The sequence below is a fragment of the Miniopterus schreibersii genome, assembly GCF_964146895.1.
Source record: "Miniopterus schreibersii genome assembly, chromosome: 16".
Taxonomy (NCBI): Eukaryota; Metazoa; Chordata; class Mammalia; order Chiroptera; family Miniopteridae; genus Miniopterus; species Miniopterus schreibersii.
Window position 1 is genome coordinate 41,293,950 of NC_138116.1, and position 19,171 is coordinate 41,313,120.

Sequence of the window (19,171 nt, forward strand, 5' to 3'; positions counted from 1 at the left end):
TGCAAGCACTTATTAGTGTGAATAAGGAAAGTGGTTTGTTACCTGCCACCAGAGGTGGGGCAGTCAAGCTTCATGAGTGAGGTGCCACAGCTTGCTGCTGGCCCACAGGAGAAATGAGAAACACTGGTCTTAGCCATGCTTGTTCTTTGCTTTAGCTCTGAATTCCAGTTCGAGACCTTCTTTATGGGTAGGGCCTCTTAATGTAATTGTGTCACTTAATGTAATGGGTGTGATGAGACATGAATGTTGCTCTAGAATTAACTCATTTGGGCGTCGGGGTACTGAGATCATCACCATTTTCAAAGCTGGCCCAAAAGGCAATTTATTGTTCCAGGTTGCCCCCAATTTTCTTTGCTGTTGCACTGTGATCCCTGGTCATTAGCTTTATGCATTGCTCACGCATTCCCTTTCATTCACTCATTTATGCCTTCATTCGGCAAATGTTTTTAAGTGCTTCCTATGAGTGGTGTTTTGCTGTTTTTCTTGTATTTCTTTCGAAGACAAAAATATTTTAAATTCACAGTGCAAACAGATACAGAACAAAATGTAGAAGATAATACATTTCAGCCAAACGCTTTGTTCTTAGAAATAGTCATTAGGCTTAAAAGTAGTTACAGGGTTAGTTTTTCATTTGGGCTAATGCAGGGTAAAAGGCTAATCTCACTTGTAATTCTTAGCAGCTCTCTCATTAAGCATTTAGTTATTTGATCTCCTTGGTGCTTACAGTTTTGCTCCCTTGGGAGTTGTGGGGTGGGGAGGGAATGCTTTGTCTAAGCACAGAAGACTTGCTGGAAATTTTAAGACTCTCCAGTCAGGTAGCATCACCTACCAAAGAGTTCTCAGAGCATGTAAGAAATAACGACGGGATGTCCTAAAAAAATAACAGAGCATTCTGCCATCGCTTCAGCCCCCAGCACTTTCCATCTCTTCTATCTTTGGAAATGAAATACACAAGGCGAGTACTACTCTGTTGCAAATGCATTGTTTTTATAAAAAATAGTTGACCATACAATGAATGGATGAGAATTTGGGGAAGTTAGTCTCGCTTTTCCCCTGCTGAAAGTAGACTCTGAGAAGCTCCCATTACTTCCCAAGCTGAGAATTCCAAAAAGGGTTTGAGAGGGGGGACTTTGACGGATGTCCTTGGGGTTTCCATTGGCATTGCCGTGTCGCGTATTTTCTCATGACACCTTTTGGTCAGCTTCAAACACTAGGTCAAGCCAACTGGGAAGAAGTAAGTACTGATGACAAAGGAGTGCGAGATAAGAGACAGCAGCTTTTCCAAGTTTACACACCCCCTTGGATGTTCTCTGGGTAGGAAGTACTTCTTTTAGTCTCTAAAATGTTCTTGAACTATTTAAAGCCTGTGATAAGAGACGTTTATTTGCACTCATTTCCCTTTGTTTTAGCTTAACTCAAACTTCTGTCTCAAGATTTTTATTGACCTAATTTACTTTATACTGTTTTCAGTTGATAACCATAAAGTGGGGCTCTGTTTGTTGAGGAGAAGGGAAGCCGAGAGCAGGCCGGAGCCATTATCTTGGACTTAAGTCAAGAGTTGACTGGGAGTTTTCTTTTCCCAAACTCCTACAGGAAGGCAAATGATGATATCAAGTCTTCACTGTGGGTCTGGTTTCAGCAGTTGTGTGGTTTCTTTTCATCAGTCCAGGATGGACCTCTTCCCCTAAACTGTGGGGGTTTTGCTCCTTGTAAACCCCATTCTCTGCCATGTTAAAAAAAAAAAGAAAGAACCTTCCAAAGTAGGTGTGTTTGTACTAAAGATTGCCTCGCTTCCCATCCCTCTTTGGCTTGTAAAGGGGACCACAGTTTTGCAATCCCCAAACTGTGCCTGTTGTGGTATCGATTTTTAGGCTGGTTGTTAAGAAATAAAACACTCAGAAAGAACCTTGAACCCTCCCGCTTTCCTGCCCAAGGGATTCAGATGGAAAGGCCTGTTCCAGGAAGAGACTCTTAACACATTCACCTCGGCATTAAATAGGAAGGCTCCAGGCAGGCCTGGTGGCTAGATTTCTTTCACCACCACCTCTACCATCCCTACCACCTAACCCTCCACCCACTGTGTCCCATTGTTTCTGGGTTGTCTAGCAGGGATTTGCCTTCCACAGGTGTTCTGTTCTTTTCAGCTACCAGTAAATCGCCTATTTTTTCCTTCTGGAATCCCATCACTGTTCCCTTTTCTTTTGTCCATATGGCATATTAAACTTCAATGGCCTGATGCCTCTCTGGGTCTCACATCTTATGACGCCCCTGGCATGTACATCTATCTGTAATAAACTTGGTGTGTTTTCTCGGGTTAATTTGATAGATAGCCCAGCCAGAACTTAGAAGGTGGGAGGACTTAGAAGGTTTTCAGGCCCCATACTTGGATCATCACATACATTCAGTGACATCAACCCAGGAGAGGAGTTCAGTTTTCTTTGTCTCCAGGACCTACCAGGGTACTAAGAAGAAAGGCCCAAATGTGGGAGTCTTCATAGCACAAGTGATGAATTTCAGGAAACCGAGACTCTTTCAAATACTTGTTTTCACATGAAACTTTGAATTCAAGAACGAATTTGGGGTTTCTTTTTCCTAGCAGTGTTTCCCTAGAAATATTCCTTGTATCTAGAACCAGATGGCAAAGGAGATGACAGGGGATATGAGGGTTCATCCCACCTTACTCTCAGGTAGGGTTTTGCTGCTGTAGAAGCTGATTCACCTACAAACTACATTTGAATCTCAATTTTTTTTTCTTTCATAAAATAAGCAGGACAAATATTTCCATTTTACAGATGAAGAAAGACAGCTCAACGATGTTAGGCAACTTGCCCAAGACCACACAGCCTGACCTACCCACTCTTCTTTCTACTCCACCCAGTACCAGGCTATTTAACAAATGGGTGTATGGTTTTAGGGTACACTTGACATTGATCCATATCTGAATTATGCTCTTGGGATTGGTCTATACCAATGCCCCTGAGATATAGTTTGTACACTTTCTTTTTTTTTTAATATGTTTTTATTGATTTTAGAGAGAGAGGGAGAGAGAGAAGCATCAATTAGAGAGAAACTTCAGCATTGATCAGCTGCCTCGTGCACGCTCTTGCTGGGGATTGAGCCCGAAACCTGGGAATGTGCACTTGTTAGAGGCAGAAATATTAGTTATGCTCTGTTAACCAGGATTTTAGCTATAGTTATAGGAAATATTAATCATGTTCAGTTAACCGTAATTGTTCTGTTCTGATTAGATGAAGCACATTCAACCCGACTGAGAGCTGTATGCCTGGGGACATTCAGAATGTGGTCCACTCTCCTTAACAGCCTATGATCATGGAAAGATTAACAACCTTGTTGCCAGAACAAAGGGGTCCCAGAGGTGCCCCACCCTTTTGCAAACCCCAGCCCGAATTTCCCGTAATCTGTAAACCATTATACATTCTGATTCCTTTTGCCCACTTCCCCATGTCATCTTTGTCCTTCTACCCAATATAAGCAGCTGGCTTATGGGGGGAGGGGCAGTTAGAGTAGATTTTAGGTGGATGACCCTGCTGCTCTCCCATATTGCCAGCATTATTGGAATAAACACTCATATATGATTTAACCTTGTCTCTGCTTAACTGGCTCACGTAGTGACAGGCAGCCCAGACCCACTGTATCCGGTTTCACCCTAACCTGGGATCGAACTGGCGACCTCCTAGTGCATGGGTCGATGCTCAACCACTGAGCCACACAGCTAGGCAGTTTGTACATTTTCAATCATCAGATTTTATAAAGGTTCTACTTTAACTCTGCCAACTTGTGTCAAACTACTGCTGGCTGAAGGAGGAGGTGGAATAGGGAAGGTGGGAGAGTGAGATTGTAAAAGTCATAAAATTTTAGAGCCAAAGAACACCCTTTGAACCAATACATTAATTTTTATATGCAGGGAAACTGAGTTCAAAGCTCTGAGTGTTCGTCCGAGGTCTTAGGGCCTTGTCAGTGGCAGGCCAGGAACCAGAGCCCACAGTTTCACCCGCCCAGTGCCCACTGTGCTTTCGCTGAAGGTCAGGGAGCGCCCCTGCGGGTGCTGGCTTCCCTGTAGTGGTTTTCATTCACTCTGCGCTGACTGGCGGTGCTGAGTGGTTCAGAAGCTCTTGGGTGAAGGCCTGTTTACAAACATTTGCACTGAGTTACCCAGGGTGCTGGAGAGAAGGCAGCTTTTCTCAGGCTGAAGCGGGAGCTGGGGGAGAGGACAGGAGCCTGTGAAACAGGGGAGTGCAGCTGTGCAGGGGGAGGGGCGGGCCCTTGGTTGCCAGGGAAGCAACCTACACAGTGGGGGCTCCCACCACCCCCAGGGAGAAGGAGCCTGCTCCTGACCAGAGACCCAGAGAGGCCTGGTCCACACGGGAGAGAATCTGTCCAGGCAGGAGCAGGGGTGCATCACCCGTGGCCCTTCCACAGCTGGAGTTTGGTTCCTGATTCTCCTTATTTCTTGGTCCTCTGCTCCACCCCTCTGGCCTAATGGCAGGGCTGATTTTACTTTCTAAAGTCTGCTTCTCAGAAGACTTTTTTCTTTCTTCCTTTCTTTCTCTCTTTCTTCCTAACGATAAAAAAATTTTTTTTTTTCCAGGAAGCGGACACAGATTACTCTGATTTCACTGATTTGTCCTGGCGCAGTGATGTTCAATAAACATGAGCAATGCCCCAGAGAGCTCATACACAAAAGGCTATTAGCTTTTAATTGAAACCCTCCCTCCATCCTGCCCCCTTCCCCCCCAGCCAGGCTCCTTCCAGGAACAGGAACTCGGGCCTTTGTGAAGCAGGGTCTATAACAGAGGATTCTGCCAAAATGAAAGGAATCTTGAGTTGACCCAGAGGAGCGAGATGCTCTTTTGTGCCCCACCCCTTTATGGCATTCAAAGGCTTTTCACTTTCTGAGCAGTATTGAAATTCTAGGACAATGGAGGCCAAATCTTTGTGTTGGAGGTTGGGGGCTGGGAGTAGAGAAAGAAGGGAGGGCTGGGAGAGGAGGAGGCCTGGGGGAACCCATCCTTTGTTATTTTTCTTCTTTCCTACCCATTACCTTAAAGGGATGGGGGCGACCCTGCAAAGTTTTAATGAATGATGACATCACTTCCTGTGGCCCTACTGCTCCAGCTCCAAGACCAGAAAGACATGGGGAACAGACTATTTAGAATTTCATTTTAAATTATCTTAAACCCTCCCAAAGGAGTTCTTTGATATGCAAACATCTCCCCCAAATGGAGATGATTATTGATGGAGATGTAGCCCTTTGAAGAGGAGCTCAGGACTGGTGAGCTTTAGTCTTCCCACCACAGGAAGGAGGTTCCAGATAAGGAGGGGCTGTCCCGGGACACATTTTCCTCCTGCCTGCCTCCTGCTCCTGCCTCCCGGGGAGGAAAGCTGTTTTAAGGAAGAAACTTCCCAGAGTTACAACTTACAGTTCCAGGGCTGTGTGTCCGCAGCCATGGCCTACAGTCAAGCTTTCCAGGAAAAGTGTCTTGTCCCCGGATGTCTCATCCTGTAGGAGGAGAGAGCAGGCTGTGGCTTTTGTCTTTTTGACTCCCGAAGTCCGCTGTAATTTATAAGGTCATGAGGTAGAAAGACATCAAGGAGCTTTTGGGGTCCCGATTGGGGTGGATATTTAGAGTTGGCAACTGGCTTCCACAGAAGATAAGGGGCTCGTCCACACTTGTCACCACAGAGACTCCTGTGATTGGAACTGAGATGACCGTGGCACCCACTCTTTTTCTTCCCCCGGAATTTTCTTTTGAAATAATTCTGGCCTGGAGTACCGAGTGCCCACTGAAACCTGAAGGAGACGCCCCCTCCCCACAACCTGCCACGTCTTGCCCCTCTAAGACTTGTCTGGCAGTTGCAGAGTTCACCTCTTGGGAGTGTCACCTCCCCTCCACGTCACCTGTCCAACTCACCTTCTTTCCATGCCTCCAGCTGCCCTTTCCACTCCTTCAAGTGTCCACATAAAAAACATACAAACCTGTAGAGAACTTCCATGAGTTTATTTGAGCCACGCTGACGACAGTTGCTGGGAAGCAAATCCCAAGAGGCTAAGAAAACGCTCCTGAGAATGGCAATTTTGCAGCTTATTTTATTCACTGCAATCAACGGAGGACAGTTACATGAAATTCACTGGTGGTAGGTAGGTTAGGGAGGCGGCAGAAAGCAAGAAGGGGAAATTTCTCACATGGATCAAGAGTAAAACAGACACATGCTAGGTACAGATAGTTAACAATGAGCATTTACAGCAAGTGGAGATGGTATTTGGGCAACAAGACAGTGAGGAGGGTCCTGTGGTCTCTTGCTCTAGTGGGAGGCTGTGCCCTGAGGGGTCTGGAAAAAAGGAAATTACCCTGACATTCCAAAGGCATGTTATTATAGATGCAAGAAGACAATAGACAGGCTCAGTTAAGGTAGAGATGGAGCTTTGTCAGGGGAGGTATGGGCCTAGGACGTGATTACCCACCGGACTCGATTTTAGTTGGGAAGGAAGTGTTAGTTCCAGACCGTCCTCTGTGGTTACTGTCGGTCTCTGAGTGTGAAGCCACCATGCAGGCCTCCCCTGAGCTGTGGGGGTTAGTGTGCAGCCCCTTTTTCATCCACACAAGTTAGCCAGCTCAGTGGGTTTCCTGACCTCCTGATGCTGGGGAGACTGAGGCGCTCAGCTAATGCTGAGCCCCAAATATCATCCAGGTCTTGGGTCCCTCGCTTCCTGCCCTGGGGACTCCACAGGGTGGCTCCTGAGGAAGAGAGGCTGAGGGAAAGGTTTGAGTCGCCCCAGTTCTGCCAGATAGAGAGCTTGGTAACCTCTGGGCATCCTTTCATCAAATAAGACTTTTTCTTTACATTTTCAAGGCAGAAAGTTTGGTATTTTGTCCCTTGTCTTGCATGTCCTAGGTTAAGACACGCTACCTTTTACAAATCTCAGTGTCACCCAGCGAGGAGGTTTTCTTTCCTCCGGAGTGGCTGGGGGAAGGGGCCAGTGTGGGTGCCGCGGGGCTGCTGCCCCCAGAGCTGAGCCGAGCTGGAGCCCAGGCCGCAGAGGAAGCCGAGTGCGGAGAGATTGTGCGTGAGAACGGGCCACTTCCTGTGGTGGCCTGGCTAAGGGTGCGAGGCCCATCCATCCCCAAGGAGACACCAGAGTTCATAGAAAAGATTTTATTTTTTAGAGTAGTTTTAGGTTCACAGCAAGATGGAGCAGAGGTTTCCCGAACGCCCTCTGCCCCTCCACAAGCACAACCTCCCCACATCAGCATCCCCCCAAGTGGTGCATGCACTGTGGCTATAGTGCCTACACTGATACACCGTCATCCGCAAGCCCCACGGTTCACGCTAGCGTTCGCTCCTGCTGCTGTGCACTCTGAGGGTTTGGCCCAGTGTGTAATGACCCGTGTCACCGCTTCAGTACTGCCCCCGAGCCCTCTGGGCTCTGCCTGCTGAGCACCCCTCTCACCCAACCCCTCGGGATTCCAGTATCTTTGAGTTTTGCATTTACTGTGATACTTGTCTGGTCAGGTTTATAGGATCCTCAAAAAAATAGCACTTTCTTTGTTTTACACTTTTTAAGGGGGGGTGCTTATTTCCTAAACCATTTTGGGACTGTGGATGCCCGGAACAAGTTTGGTGGCTTTGTTTGTTTGTTTGTTTTCGTGGGTGGGGAGAGATGTAACCCCCTAGAAACCCCCATTCTGCTGTTTGTGAAGACTTTTCCTTGCTGCACTCTGGATTTGGGAATTCTTAGAGGCTGCATTGAGGCTCTGCGCAGAAGCTAAGGGGGACGCTGCACTGACTGGCCTGAGCCCGCGGGTCACCGCCAGAGCAGCCCATCAGAACTGGCAGAGCACGGCCCTCCCCTGCTGAGCCTCAGCGGGCATCTGAGGCAAGGGTCCAGGAGGTGGCCGGGGACACGCCCGTGGGGAGCAGAACTAGAAGTGGGGGACTGACAGAGACTCATGAAAACAACTTGTCCTTTTGTTTTTACACAACAGTAAATAATTCTGCGTCAAAATTTCTAAGTCTGTTCATTGTTTCATTTCAATCATTGTTTTTCCCAAAACAGTGATGCTTTGGGCAGCCTCTGGCCAGTTGTAAGAGCCTCTCCTGTGGAAACAGCTTACTTTAGGATCCTTGTTGGAAGAGCCCAAGGGAGAGGTTTGGGACTGATTGTGATGATTGTTACACAATTCAGTGCATTTATCAAAATTCATAGGACTGGATACCAAAAATGATTACTTACTACGTAGTAGTAAAGTATGTTAAAAAGTAGATTTCTAAAAAGAAAAAAACAATCTTTGTAGTCCAGAAAATATGGGGTCTTTCTGCAACCAAGCAAAGAGGCCATTCTCCCAAAGGGGGAGGGGAAAGGGGCAGAGCCGGCGCTGGGCCTGCCCCAGCCCAGTGTGCCTGCATCTTGGCCTCCTCTGACCTTCACCCCCTCCCTTCGTCAGCTTTGTGTCCCTGTCTCAGCATGTTTGGCTGGGGTGAGTTAGGTTGCACCCATTCCTGCCCTTTTTTGTTCCTGGTTGTGTAATTTTTCGCTTCAGAGTAACAATCCCAGTTGCTGGACCCTGCGAGCAGGCATGTCCGAGGGAAGAAAGCAGCAGAAAGAATTAGGGCAACATTCTCTACTGGAGGACATCAGAATTACAGGGCGTTTTACGTCTTCCCTGGCTCATTTGAATTTCCTGCTCACTTAGGCCTGAAGGTTTGTATCTAACATTCTGCTCCCAGCAGCCACACCTAGGGCCCCTCGGAGACCTGGGAGGTTCAGTTGTACACTGTGCTTCTCTGAAGCCCTGTGACAGCCAGTCCCCAGTGAGAAGTCTGACTCTGTAGGCCATGGGCTCAGGCCATGGGCTCAGTTCCTCAGCTGGTTTCTCCAGTTTGGCAAAAGCACGGGGAGTGAGGTGTGCTCTGGGACCTGAGCTACGGGACCTGAGCTTGGAGGTTCTAAATCCTCAAACCCGATTCTGGCCACTCTCCTTACCTACCTACCTCGAGATGAGGAAGGGCCCAAAGGGCATTTTTGACATCAGTTGATCATAGGTTCATGAGATCTTTTTAAAAAATGAATTGAGTTTCATTTTAAGCCACAGACCTTGGCAAAAGCATAAGTCAGATGGTCTAGTGCTAGTCCGCCCTCCACCTGTGTGTTTTCCTCTCCTCTGTTTACGCTGATGTTATCTAACTTTGATGATGAAAGAATTAGGTGCATCTGGGAGCCTTTCATTATCAGGAGAGCGCAGCTGGCCTTACCTTTCTTCAGGCTCCTTCAGTGAGCCTCCTGTGTTCTGCTGGTAGCTGGATTTGTATTGGATAGCTGTGTGTGTGTGTGTGTGTGTGTGCGCGCGCGCATGCACACACGTGGACTCATTCACACTCCCGTTTAAGGGCAGCACACACCCTCTTCTCACGTTAAACTGGCCGCATTCACAGTTTGCTCTGGTTATTTGTTCTCTGCAGTTTGTGGACCACTGGGCGTCCCCCTCACTCCCTCTGGGACCTGGTCTGCTGTCAGCTGAGAGAGTAAGACCTTTACTCCTTTGACTCAAATAATAAGTCTTGGATTAGCTGAACAATTGTTTTCTCATTTTTTCCCCCACGATGGTCTCCTCTTAGTGGCCATGGATGTCAGCAGAATAAACGCCTTCACTACAGGGCAGATACCACGGGACAGTGGTTTCCAACCCTGGCTGCACATGAGAACCCTCTCAAAGAACCTGTGTGGGGGCCTCACCCACACGGGCCTGGCTCAGTTGGGCTGGGGCAAGGGCCAGGCACATAGTTCAAACGCCCTATGTTCCAGGGTGCACAAAGGGGGGAGGCCGGCTGCGCAGAGGGCCGCCACTTTCGTGAGAATATCCCCAAACACGCTGTCAGCCTGAGCACCCCGCCCGCATGCTCCTGCTCCGTGGCCCTGCTCTTTGAGATCTGGTGTTTCTGGGAGTCACTGGGCTTGTCATCCACAGGCCAAATGGGAGGACAAGTCTGCCTCACCTGTAGGTCTCACTGAAGAAGTGGGAGCTGTCTCACTGTCTGTCATGGTGTCGTCACCTGCATTGCTGGTTAGTCTCTCTGAGGCTTGTCCTAGGGGATGCTTCTCATGGGGGGACTGTGTGTCTTCCTCAGGGTTGCACTAGACGAACTGGCTTCACAAGAACTCATTGGTCATACGTGCCAGGTGTCCCTTTCTGCACACCCGGTAGAAAGGAAGGAGGCCAGGGCCAGCCGCTGAGATGCCAGGCCCCACAGAATGTGGGAGTGTGTGAACCAAGAGGTCTGTTGTTCCGAAGTCCGACTCATTTTCAAACAATTATGATCACAGTCATTTGAGTCTAGCACTGAAATGCCTGTTATTAAGATCCTAATCTGTGAACAGGAGATAAAAATAGAGGTATCTATTTAAAGAGAGGACAAGTATGTGGTGCTGTGTGCTTTTCCTCATATTAAGGAAACCCAGGAGGCTGAGGGGAGGGGCTCGTGGCAAATGGAAGGGGACAGGGGACGCATCCCACAGGTTGGCTCTAGGTCCCGGCTCTTGACATACAGGCCAGTGACCTACCTCTAAGCAAGTCACTCCCTCTTGTTTAGCCTCAGTTTCTTCATGAGCAAGTTGGGGACTGCAATACCCACCTCAAAGGCTTGTTGTGAGGGGTTAAATCAGATAATGTCTGTGAAAAGTCCTCTGCAGGCTCCAAGCACTGCATAATTATTAGGTATGACTATCAGTTTGAGAAATTGGCTTTCCTAATGAGCAGCTCAATTAACCTGCAGCCTCCCTGTTGGCTCGTTCAGGAGGCCCACCTGAGGCTGGATCTGCTGCTGGGATGGGCATGCCAGGGCCTACATGAGTGGTCTCGCCCTCGGCCACATCCTCAAACTTTCTTCTCTGAGTCACTGTTGTGCTCAGACGGATTTTGAATATGAGGACAGGAGAGTGTGGCCAGTGAAAGGAGAGGAAAAAGGAAGTGGGTTCAGGAAGCCAATAAAAAGGGATTTGCTCCAGGCCCGGGTGTTACGGGTAGGGTGGGAGGGGGAGAGAGGGGCTTGTCTGTGACAGTCCAGAAGGTTCTGTGCCAGGAGCTCTCCACATACCTCTCAGTCTGTGCTGTGCTCCCCAGGGGTGTGCTGGGGAGACGCAAGCTCCTCCTGAGCCTAGTCCCTGTGTTAGGGGAGGAAAATAATTTCCTCTTTACCCTGCTGGGTTCTTGACTGAGATTCCCATGTAATAAAAGACAGATTAACAGGAGCACAAACAGACTTTTAATAACAGGTATACCTGCTGTACATATAAGAGGCCCAGGAAAACTGAGCAACTCCCCAAAATGGCCCAAACCAAGTTAAATACCATCTCCAGCTAAAGACAAGAAAGATATAGGCGGGAAGAGAGAGGCCATTTTTGGGAAGTGACCAGGAAAAACAACAAGGGGTAAAGTTGTTATGCAGATTTCAGTCCCTGCCTTCTCTATTGAGGAGATTGCTGAAGATTTATTCATGTCTTCCTGGCACAGCCAGAAGGGTACCCTCACAGATGGATATTTCCCTTCTAAATGTAGATGTCTCTTGCAAAATGACAACTTCTCCTTGGTTTCTCAGAGCTCCTCCCGTGTCTGCTGTTTCTTAAACACAACCAGCCGAAGCTGACCCTGTGCCTAAGAGACAGATTTTGGGGAGGCATATACTCTGCTCCACTTCACCTGCCAGGGAGGTGCCCAGGGAAACCAGCAGAGAGGGCTCAGGAGGCGTTTGCTGAAATGGTGGAAACCTAGTTGTGCACCTCCACGATCATCAGCCACTCATCTGCCACCAAGCATGCCAAGGGGACAGTGGCCGTGGCCTGCAGTGGACAGGGGCTGAAAAGCCTTGGGGTCACACCGTGGTTCCCTGGCTGTTAGAGTGACAATGAAGGAAAGTCTTGAGTCCCCGAGTGCTTTCGGATCTCCGTGTGCAAATGCAAACCATCTTGGGGAGAGGGGTCCCCTGGAGCTAGTATACAGAGTGGCTTGGATGGCGAGCAGGCAGGCAAGCACAGGAGACCTGCCCACAGCTCGGAGAGGCTTGGCTTATGGCTGAAAAGGCGTTGCCTTTCGACTGGAGGCCAGTGAGGCTCTCCCGTGTCCCTTTTACCAAGCCCATGGTGTGGTTCCTTACAGCTGTTCGTGTAGCTATTGTGTGCAGTCCCACCAGACTTTTCCTGACGATGCTGAGGAAACGCAGGCAGCAATGGTCCTGCAGTGGGTCTGGAGCCCAGGCCAGCTGAGGGCAGAGCCAGTGTCCTGCACCTCTGCCTCCCTGGGCGCCAAGCCTGCCCATGGCCCGTGTGTGGGCAGAGCGCACGAGGGACCCGTGTGCATACCTCGCCTCCTTACTTGCTGAGATCCTGCCCGCAGGAGATGACTGAGAATGTTTTCTAGCACCAACTAGCCACCAGGCCTGGTACCAAGGTTAGGTTCACAGTTGTCTCAAAAACACTAAGTGGTGGACACCAAAATTTTTCTCATGGTTCCGATGGAAAATCCATGGTATGGACAGATTAGTGATCTGTGACCAGTGCAGGGTTACACACCTTCATCAATGCTGAGAGTCAAACCAGTGGCTGGGCTTCAAACCCCACGCTGGGTCAGGTGGGCTTTCTGAGGACTGACCCGAACCCACCCCCCAGCAATGGCTCTGAACAACTTTGGGGGTTGGGTTCCTTCAATATGGTGGTAGCACTTTAATTCTGAGTATTAAACTCTTGAAGACTGTCCAGCTGCAGATGGCTTAACATGGGGGAAAAACTTGGACTTTATTTGAATCACCCTGCTTTTGAGTGAAATGAAAAATAAGCTGAGAGCTGGGACTCTCTCTAACCCTCCATCACATTAGCCTGATGCTCCTGCTGCATTAATCTAAGGGGTTAATGGGCAAAGTGGGTCAATCAGCTTTAGCTAAAGCCAGGCGGGCCAGGCAGGGCGCCTTCAGGGCCAGCGCCTTCCGCTGGCTGGGAGGAAGGGACGCCCTCCAGGGAGTTGCCCTAGCTGGTGGGTGTGAGGGTTTTATATCACCATTTCCGTAAATGTGCGCAATACAGGAGTTGGGTCTCAGTAGATTAAGAGGGGCTTGAAGCTGGAAGTTTAGAATGTCCTGCTGAGAGGCAAATATTTGCTCAAAAATGATGTGGAAATTGTCTGTCTCGTCTTTTCCTTCCTTCCTCCCTTCCTCCCTTCCTCCCTTCCTCCCTTCCTCCCTTCCTCCCTTCCTTCCTTCCTTTCTCTTCTTTCTTTTCTTTCTTTTCTTTCTTTCTTTTGAATTCCTGGGCTCAGGTAGGAATCATTCAGAAATATCTATCTCATAGCTAATGGAAAATTGTACATCTGTGACTAAAACTGAGTATCCACTTAGTTAACACATCTCCTTTGGATGTATACACATGAGCCCATTCACACACATGCTCAACTGTGCTCCTACCATGTGCTATAAACTGTGTATTGAACGCTATAATAATGATTATATATTAAATATATACCATATGTCCGGCATGTTCAAAGTACTTTGTGAGCATTAATTGCTTTAATTCTTATTAAACTCACATGAGGTAGGTATTAGCATCTCTATTTTTACAGTTGAGGAAAGGAAGCCCAGAAAGATTGAGTAAGTTCTTCAAGGTAACACAGCTTATAAGTGGCAGCGCTGGGATTTGAACCGAGGCAATCTGACTGCCAAGTCCACATTCCTTAACTGTTAAGCCAAACTGCTTTGGTTTTATAAACCTTAGAACAACTGAATAAAGTAGGTGGAATTATTCCCACATCACAAATTAGGATGCTGAGGCTCAGAGAACATATAAGGTACATACAGTGTTACAGCACCGAGTCTTATTATTTTAGTGCTAATTGCCACCACAAAGCTGGATTTTGGTCCAGCAGTCATGGCCTGTATCTGTTGTAGGCTGTAACAATTTTTTCTACATACTTTCGCTTAAATTAGTGCTGCATTAGATATCACACAAGTCCTTTTTTTTTAATGGAGTCTATAGTGTTTTTGGAAGCTTCTAGACTTGTGTCTTGGAAATTCCTTCTTGGCAAGTTTGTACCAGTTTACTCTTCAGCTGATGTCACCCAGCATTTTGGCTGCTGCGTGCTTTGCTGCCTCAGGTATGCGTTTCACAGAAAAGGTAGACGCTGTCAGTGGCCGCTGTGATGAAGCCAGTGCAACCTGGCTGGGCCAGGGGGACGTGTCCCCGCAGCACGTTTGCCCAGGCGTGTGGAGCACCTGAAGGCAGCCAGTGCAGGCGACGGGCAGAGAAGGCTCTGGAGCCCCAGGTGCTACTACTTAGGAAACTCACATACCCAGAGGCCAACATCCTTCCGTCTGACATCAGATGCTTGGCACCGTGTAAAAACAGGATACCCTGAAAAATAAGGGAGGTGACACCCAGGAGGGGGTCTTGGAGAAACACGCCTCTTCCTCTTTGTACCTTCTAGAAAGCTGCCTTTTCCTTTCCAGTAGATAGTGTCTGGCCCCCAAACTTCAGGTGGGACGTTAATGCACCTTTCAGCTCAAAAATTCTGCTTGCATTTTTTTTTTTTTCTTCATATTTCTACAACTGTTGCCAATGGGGAGGGAGCCGGGGTTAGAAGGGTTGACACTGAGAGGCGTCACCCGCTGACCCGCTCGGTCGGTTCTCTTTGCGCAGGGACCTGATGCCCAGAACCCTGGACGGGCAGATCACCATGGAGAAGACGCCCAGCTACTTCGTGACGCGGGAGGCGCCCGCGCGCATCTCGGCCATGTGCAAGGACACCAAGCTGATCGTGGTGGTGCGCGACCCGGTGACCAGGGCCGTCTCGGACTACACGCAGACGCTGTCCAAGCGGCCCGACATCCCGCCCTTCGAGAGCCTGACGTTCCGCAACCGCAGCGCGGGCCTGGTGGACGCGTCCTGGAGCGCCATCCAGATCGGCCTCTACGCCAAGCACCTGGAGCGCTGGCTGCGCCACTTCCCGCGGCGCCAGCTGCTCTTCGTGAGCGGCGAGCGGCTGGTGGGCGACCCGGCCGGCGAGCTGGGCCGCGTGCAGGACTTCCTGGGGCTCAAGCGCATCATCACCGACAAGCACTTCTACTTCAACAAGACCAAGGGCTTCCCCTGCCTGAAGAAGGCCGAGGGCAGCGGCCGGCCGCACTGCCTGGGCAAGACCAAGGGCCGGCCGCACCCCGACATCGACCGCGCGGTGCTGCAGCGGCTGCGCGACTTCTACCGGCCCTTCAACCGCAAGTTCTACCAGATGACCGGGCACGACTTCGGCTGGGACTGAGGGCGCCGCCGGCCCGCGCCGCGTGGCGTATCTATTGAGACACAGAGAGAGTATATGTATGTAAAATGTACAGAAATATATTTTATAATAATTTATTTTTAATTCATGAGCAATTAATTCACTAAGCTGCCTAGCCACACTCTTTAGGGAGTTAGCTTCACGGTCTGTTAACATTCCAAAGTGTTTAACCCTAATATTCGGTTCTTTTTCTCACAATCGATGGTGCTTCCGTTTCCCCCTCCCTGCCCATTCTATTTAAAAAGAAGAAAAGCACAACTTGAGATTTTTGTTGTTACGGGTACGCAGCCCTCGATCGCTGTCTGAACTCACCTGTCACCTCCCTGTGTGTGGGGCCTCCCACCCCAGCGTCCCTTCTCTTCCCGCCTGTGCCGGGCGGGAGCACTGAGGCCTCCTCGGAGCTGCACCGAGAAAGGCGGCCTCCTGGAGCAGCTTCCCCGTGATGCCACTTCCAAGGATGCAGATGCCAGGCCCCCCGCGCTGGGTTTTCCCGTGTGCTCGGCGCATGGGGCATTCGCTGCCCCGGCAGGGACACCCGCATCCTCTTAGAGCCTGCGTGCCAGGGCCCGTGCACTTCAGATTTTGAGTCTGAAGGATGGCCCTGCATCCTCTCTGCCCTAGTCCCTGGTTCATTAACCAGCTTGAAGTGTATGCAAATGTTTGCCCCCTCTTTCCCAGGCCACGTGTGTGAGATGCTTGGGTGCTGCTTTAGAAATAAAGAAATAAAAACAGTCTCTTCTAATTTGCATGAGCGCACCTCGCTGCGTTCTCCAGGCAGACAGTTCTGCGTTGACACACCAAAGAACCCCCTAGGCTAGCAGAGCCATAGGCACAAACCAAGGGTGCCCGGGTGTCGAGACCCAAAGGGCTCAGGTGCATCCCACGCCATCAGCGTCCACCAAGGTGCTGCCAGGTGCAGAGCCAGCCGTGTGGGGCCCATCCCAGTAGGCCGACAGTCTCGGTGGAAGAAAAGAGAAGGGCCCTCAGAAGGCCAGGTGGCATGGCAGAGGAGGGGAATCCTTGCCCCCCTGCTTGATGTCTGGAACTCCTCTCCTTGGAATTTCTAGCTCATCTCAGATTGAAAGTATGGTCTGTTGTAGACAACAGCCAAACAACGAGAAGCAGGAGTGGCCTTGTAAGGACAGGCGGGGAAAGCCGACCCCGTGTTGCCTGTGAGCACGTGTGCAGCTGCTCCTTGTTTTAGCCAGGTCTTGGCAGGAGGGCTGCTGGAATTGTTGCTGCTGATGCAGAATGCTCTCCCCCTTGCCTCTCTGTTGAGAGAGCAACTGGGGATCTTTTATGATGACTAGTTAATGGTAACTGGGTAACCACATAGCGTTATCACATAATGACATAGTCACGTTATCCTCAATTTTCTAAACCAGAATGCTTCCACTATAAAAGAGTTGTTACTTGAGTTACACATTCTCCAAGGCATACGTGGGAAGATACGCATACTGTCGTAATGGTTCGGTTGTGATATTTACAATGGACATTTTTGTATGTTGTAAGGGATAACTTGCCCGATAGAGTAAGAAAACTTGTACGAAGAGAAAATAATTCATCTTTAGAAACTGATCGGAGATGTCACTGGCCTTTAGGTGATGTCCTGTTCATGACCTAGCCCAGATCTGGCTAGATTATGCTCAACAGCAAAACAGTTATCATGTAGGTGCTGTGTAGGAGGAAGGGGGTTGGGGGCCCTGTGCATTCCTGAGATGTTCTAGTCATTTCCTAGCTTTGACACTGCCTCTACCAAGTAGTGCAGAACCTGCACTTGGTACGCCAGGAGTCTTAGCATGGTATCTGCATCATCAAAGATATCTGCATAGGGTGCTAATTGGTTGTGCATTTTTCTAATCAGAAGACTCATTTGAGGCCTGCCCGGTTAGCCCAGTGGGTTAGAGCGTCGCCCTGATATGCCAAGGTTGTGGGTTCAATCCGTGGTCAGGAAACATACAAGAGTCAACCAATGATGCATAAGTAAGTGGAACAACAAATCGATGTTTCTCTCTGTCTCTCTCTCTCCCTGTCTCTAAAAATCATTAATAAAAAGAGATGGCTCATTTGAAATAAAACTGAGAATTCCTTTCCAGTTAAGGTATCAAGTAAAAGTCAGTATTCACATCTTCCACCTAATTCCGTCCTGTCCAGTTTCTGGCCCCTCCCGTGATCTGACCAGCTCATGACGTAGAATCGCAGGAAAGTTCAGAGGCGGGTCTGCAACAAAGTGGCTTGAAGGCGGGCACAAGCTTTTCTCCAAGTCCCTGCCCTCTTTCCGGCCTCGAGGAGTTTTGATGAAGTTATTTGTTCCCTGCCTTAAAACTGAAACAGGAAATTTTCGGATAGAAGGAGGGTCCTTTAGTCATAAACACTGAAGTGGGTCAAGATTCTATTCTGGGTCAAGTCCTTGAATCCCAACAGATGTGGACAATTAGCACTGAAGGGCTAGAGCAAGTTTTTCTGTGTAAAACAAACAAATCAGACTTCCTGTGCATGTCCTCACAGGGCTCTGCGAGCTCGGGCTCTGACTGGCCCGCAGGGCAGCTGCCCCAAGGCCGCACCCCGCCAGGTGGGAGCTGTCCCCGGGCCTGAGCCTGTCGCCCTCCTGGGGAAGTCAGGCAGCATCCGCTGGGTGTCTTCCCATCCCAGCACTGCGAGGCCACCGCTTCACTTTAGCGGCTAGGAGACAGACACCATTTCACTGTTGGGCAGTTTGTCCTGGCCTGTGTCTTATGTTTGTTCCAGTTTACAGGGAAAACTGAGAGTCATTGGAACACCTTACTCCTCTCAGTTTTGTTTCCTTTCTCATTAAAAACAAAATTGTTAACGAAAAAGTTGGAGGGTTTTATTGCTCTATCTACCCCATGCTTTGTGTTCGTACAGTGGTCTCCTGACCGGGTAGGTGGTGCCTGGTGAGGCGGTGACTTAACTGGACGGTGGAGGAGTTGTCTTCTCATGGGATTCGCCTTGAGTGACAGATACAGTTCAGACCTTTGGAGAAACAGTTTCAGATCCCGCCAGGGTATTTTCATAAGAACAACGGGAAGTTCCATTTTAACATGTACCTGAAATGCTGACGCGAGTCACTGGGTTTTCTTTTTCTTTTCAGTTTATCAAAAAGGATGGTCAATAAAACTTAAAGGTGTGGTTAGATTTTTTTTCACTTTTGTAACGTTAATTTATGACTGAGTTTCATTCAGCCTCGTAATCTGAAATACTGTGCAAATTCGAGCAGCGTATGATGTTATCCCTGGATGTTAGAATAGCCAGTCTGTGCAAAAAATTAAATCGAGTATTTTGTCCTATGTATAACACAAATTAATTTTACACAGAGAAAGATGTTTCTAGGAAAATGAACTTCTGGTAATTGATACTATTTCTTCGTATGAACAAATAAAATATATTTTACCAACTTGGGGGTACTTCTGTGTTTTGTTTTGTGTTGCAGACGGACAAGGAAGTGATGTTTTATTCAGTAACTAATCACATGCGTACACACACATACACGCCACACAAAGGCATTCTGCAGGCAGGTCGGCCTTTCAGATTGTAAAGCGCCCAATCCAGAATCCAACTAATCCATAAACATTTGGGGCACGTTTTTGTAAATGAAGGATACAGGATGGGAGACAAGCCTTCTGCCCCTTGGGGGAGCATAGCTCCCTAGAGGAAGTGCTGTGCACTCACGATTCCAAGAGCACCAGGGCCACCGTGTGGGGCAGCCTTCCGGTGCTCAGGCTCTGGCAGGGCCGTGTACAGCCGGGTGTCACGACAGGCCTGATGTAAGCGAGCACTGTGGCTGTGACCTGGACAGCGGTGGGATACCCTGCTCACGT

At 49.0% G+C, this 19,171-nt stretch overlaps 1 protein-coding gene across 1 annotated transcript in view; it reads left to right on the forward strand.

The window, feature by feature from the left end:
• Positions 1–17,427, forward strand: part of LOC308568681 (heparan sulfate glucosamine 3-O-sulfotransferase 3B1) — a 39,358-nt gene extending 21,931 nt beyond the window's left edge. Inside the window, exon 2 of the mRNA XM_081161911.1 lies at positions 14,696–17,427. Within this exon, the coding sequence (XP_081018037.1) occupies positions 14,696–15,314 (619 nt within the window). The 3' untranslated portion in view covers positions 15,315–17,427. The remainder of the gene's footprint in view (positions 1–14,695) is intronic.
• The last annotated feature ends 1,744 nt before the right edge of the window (positions 17,428–19,171 follow it).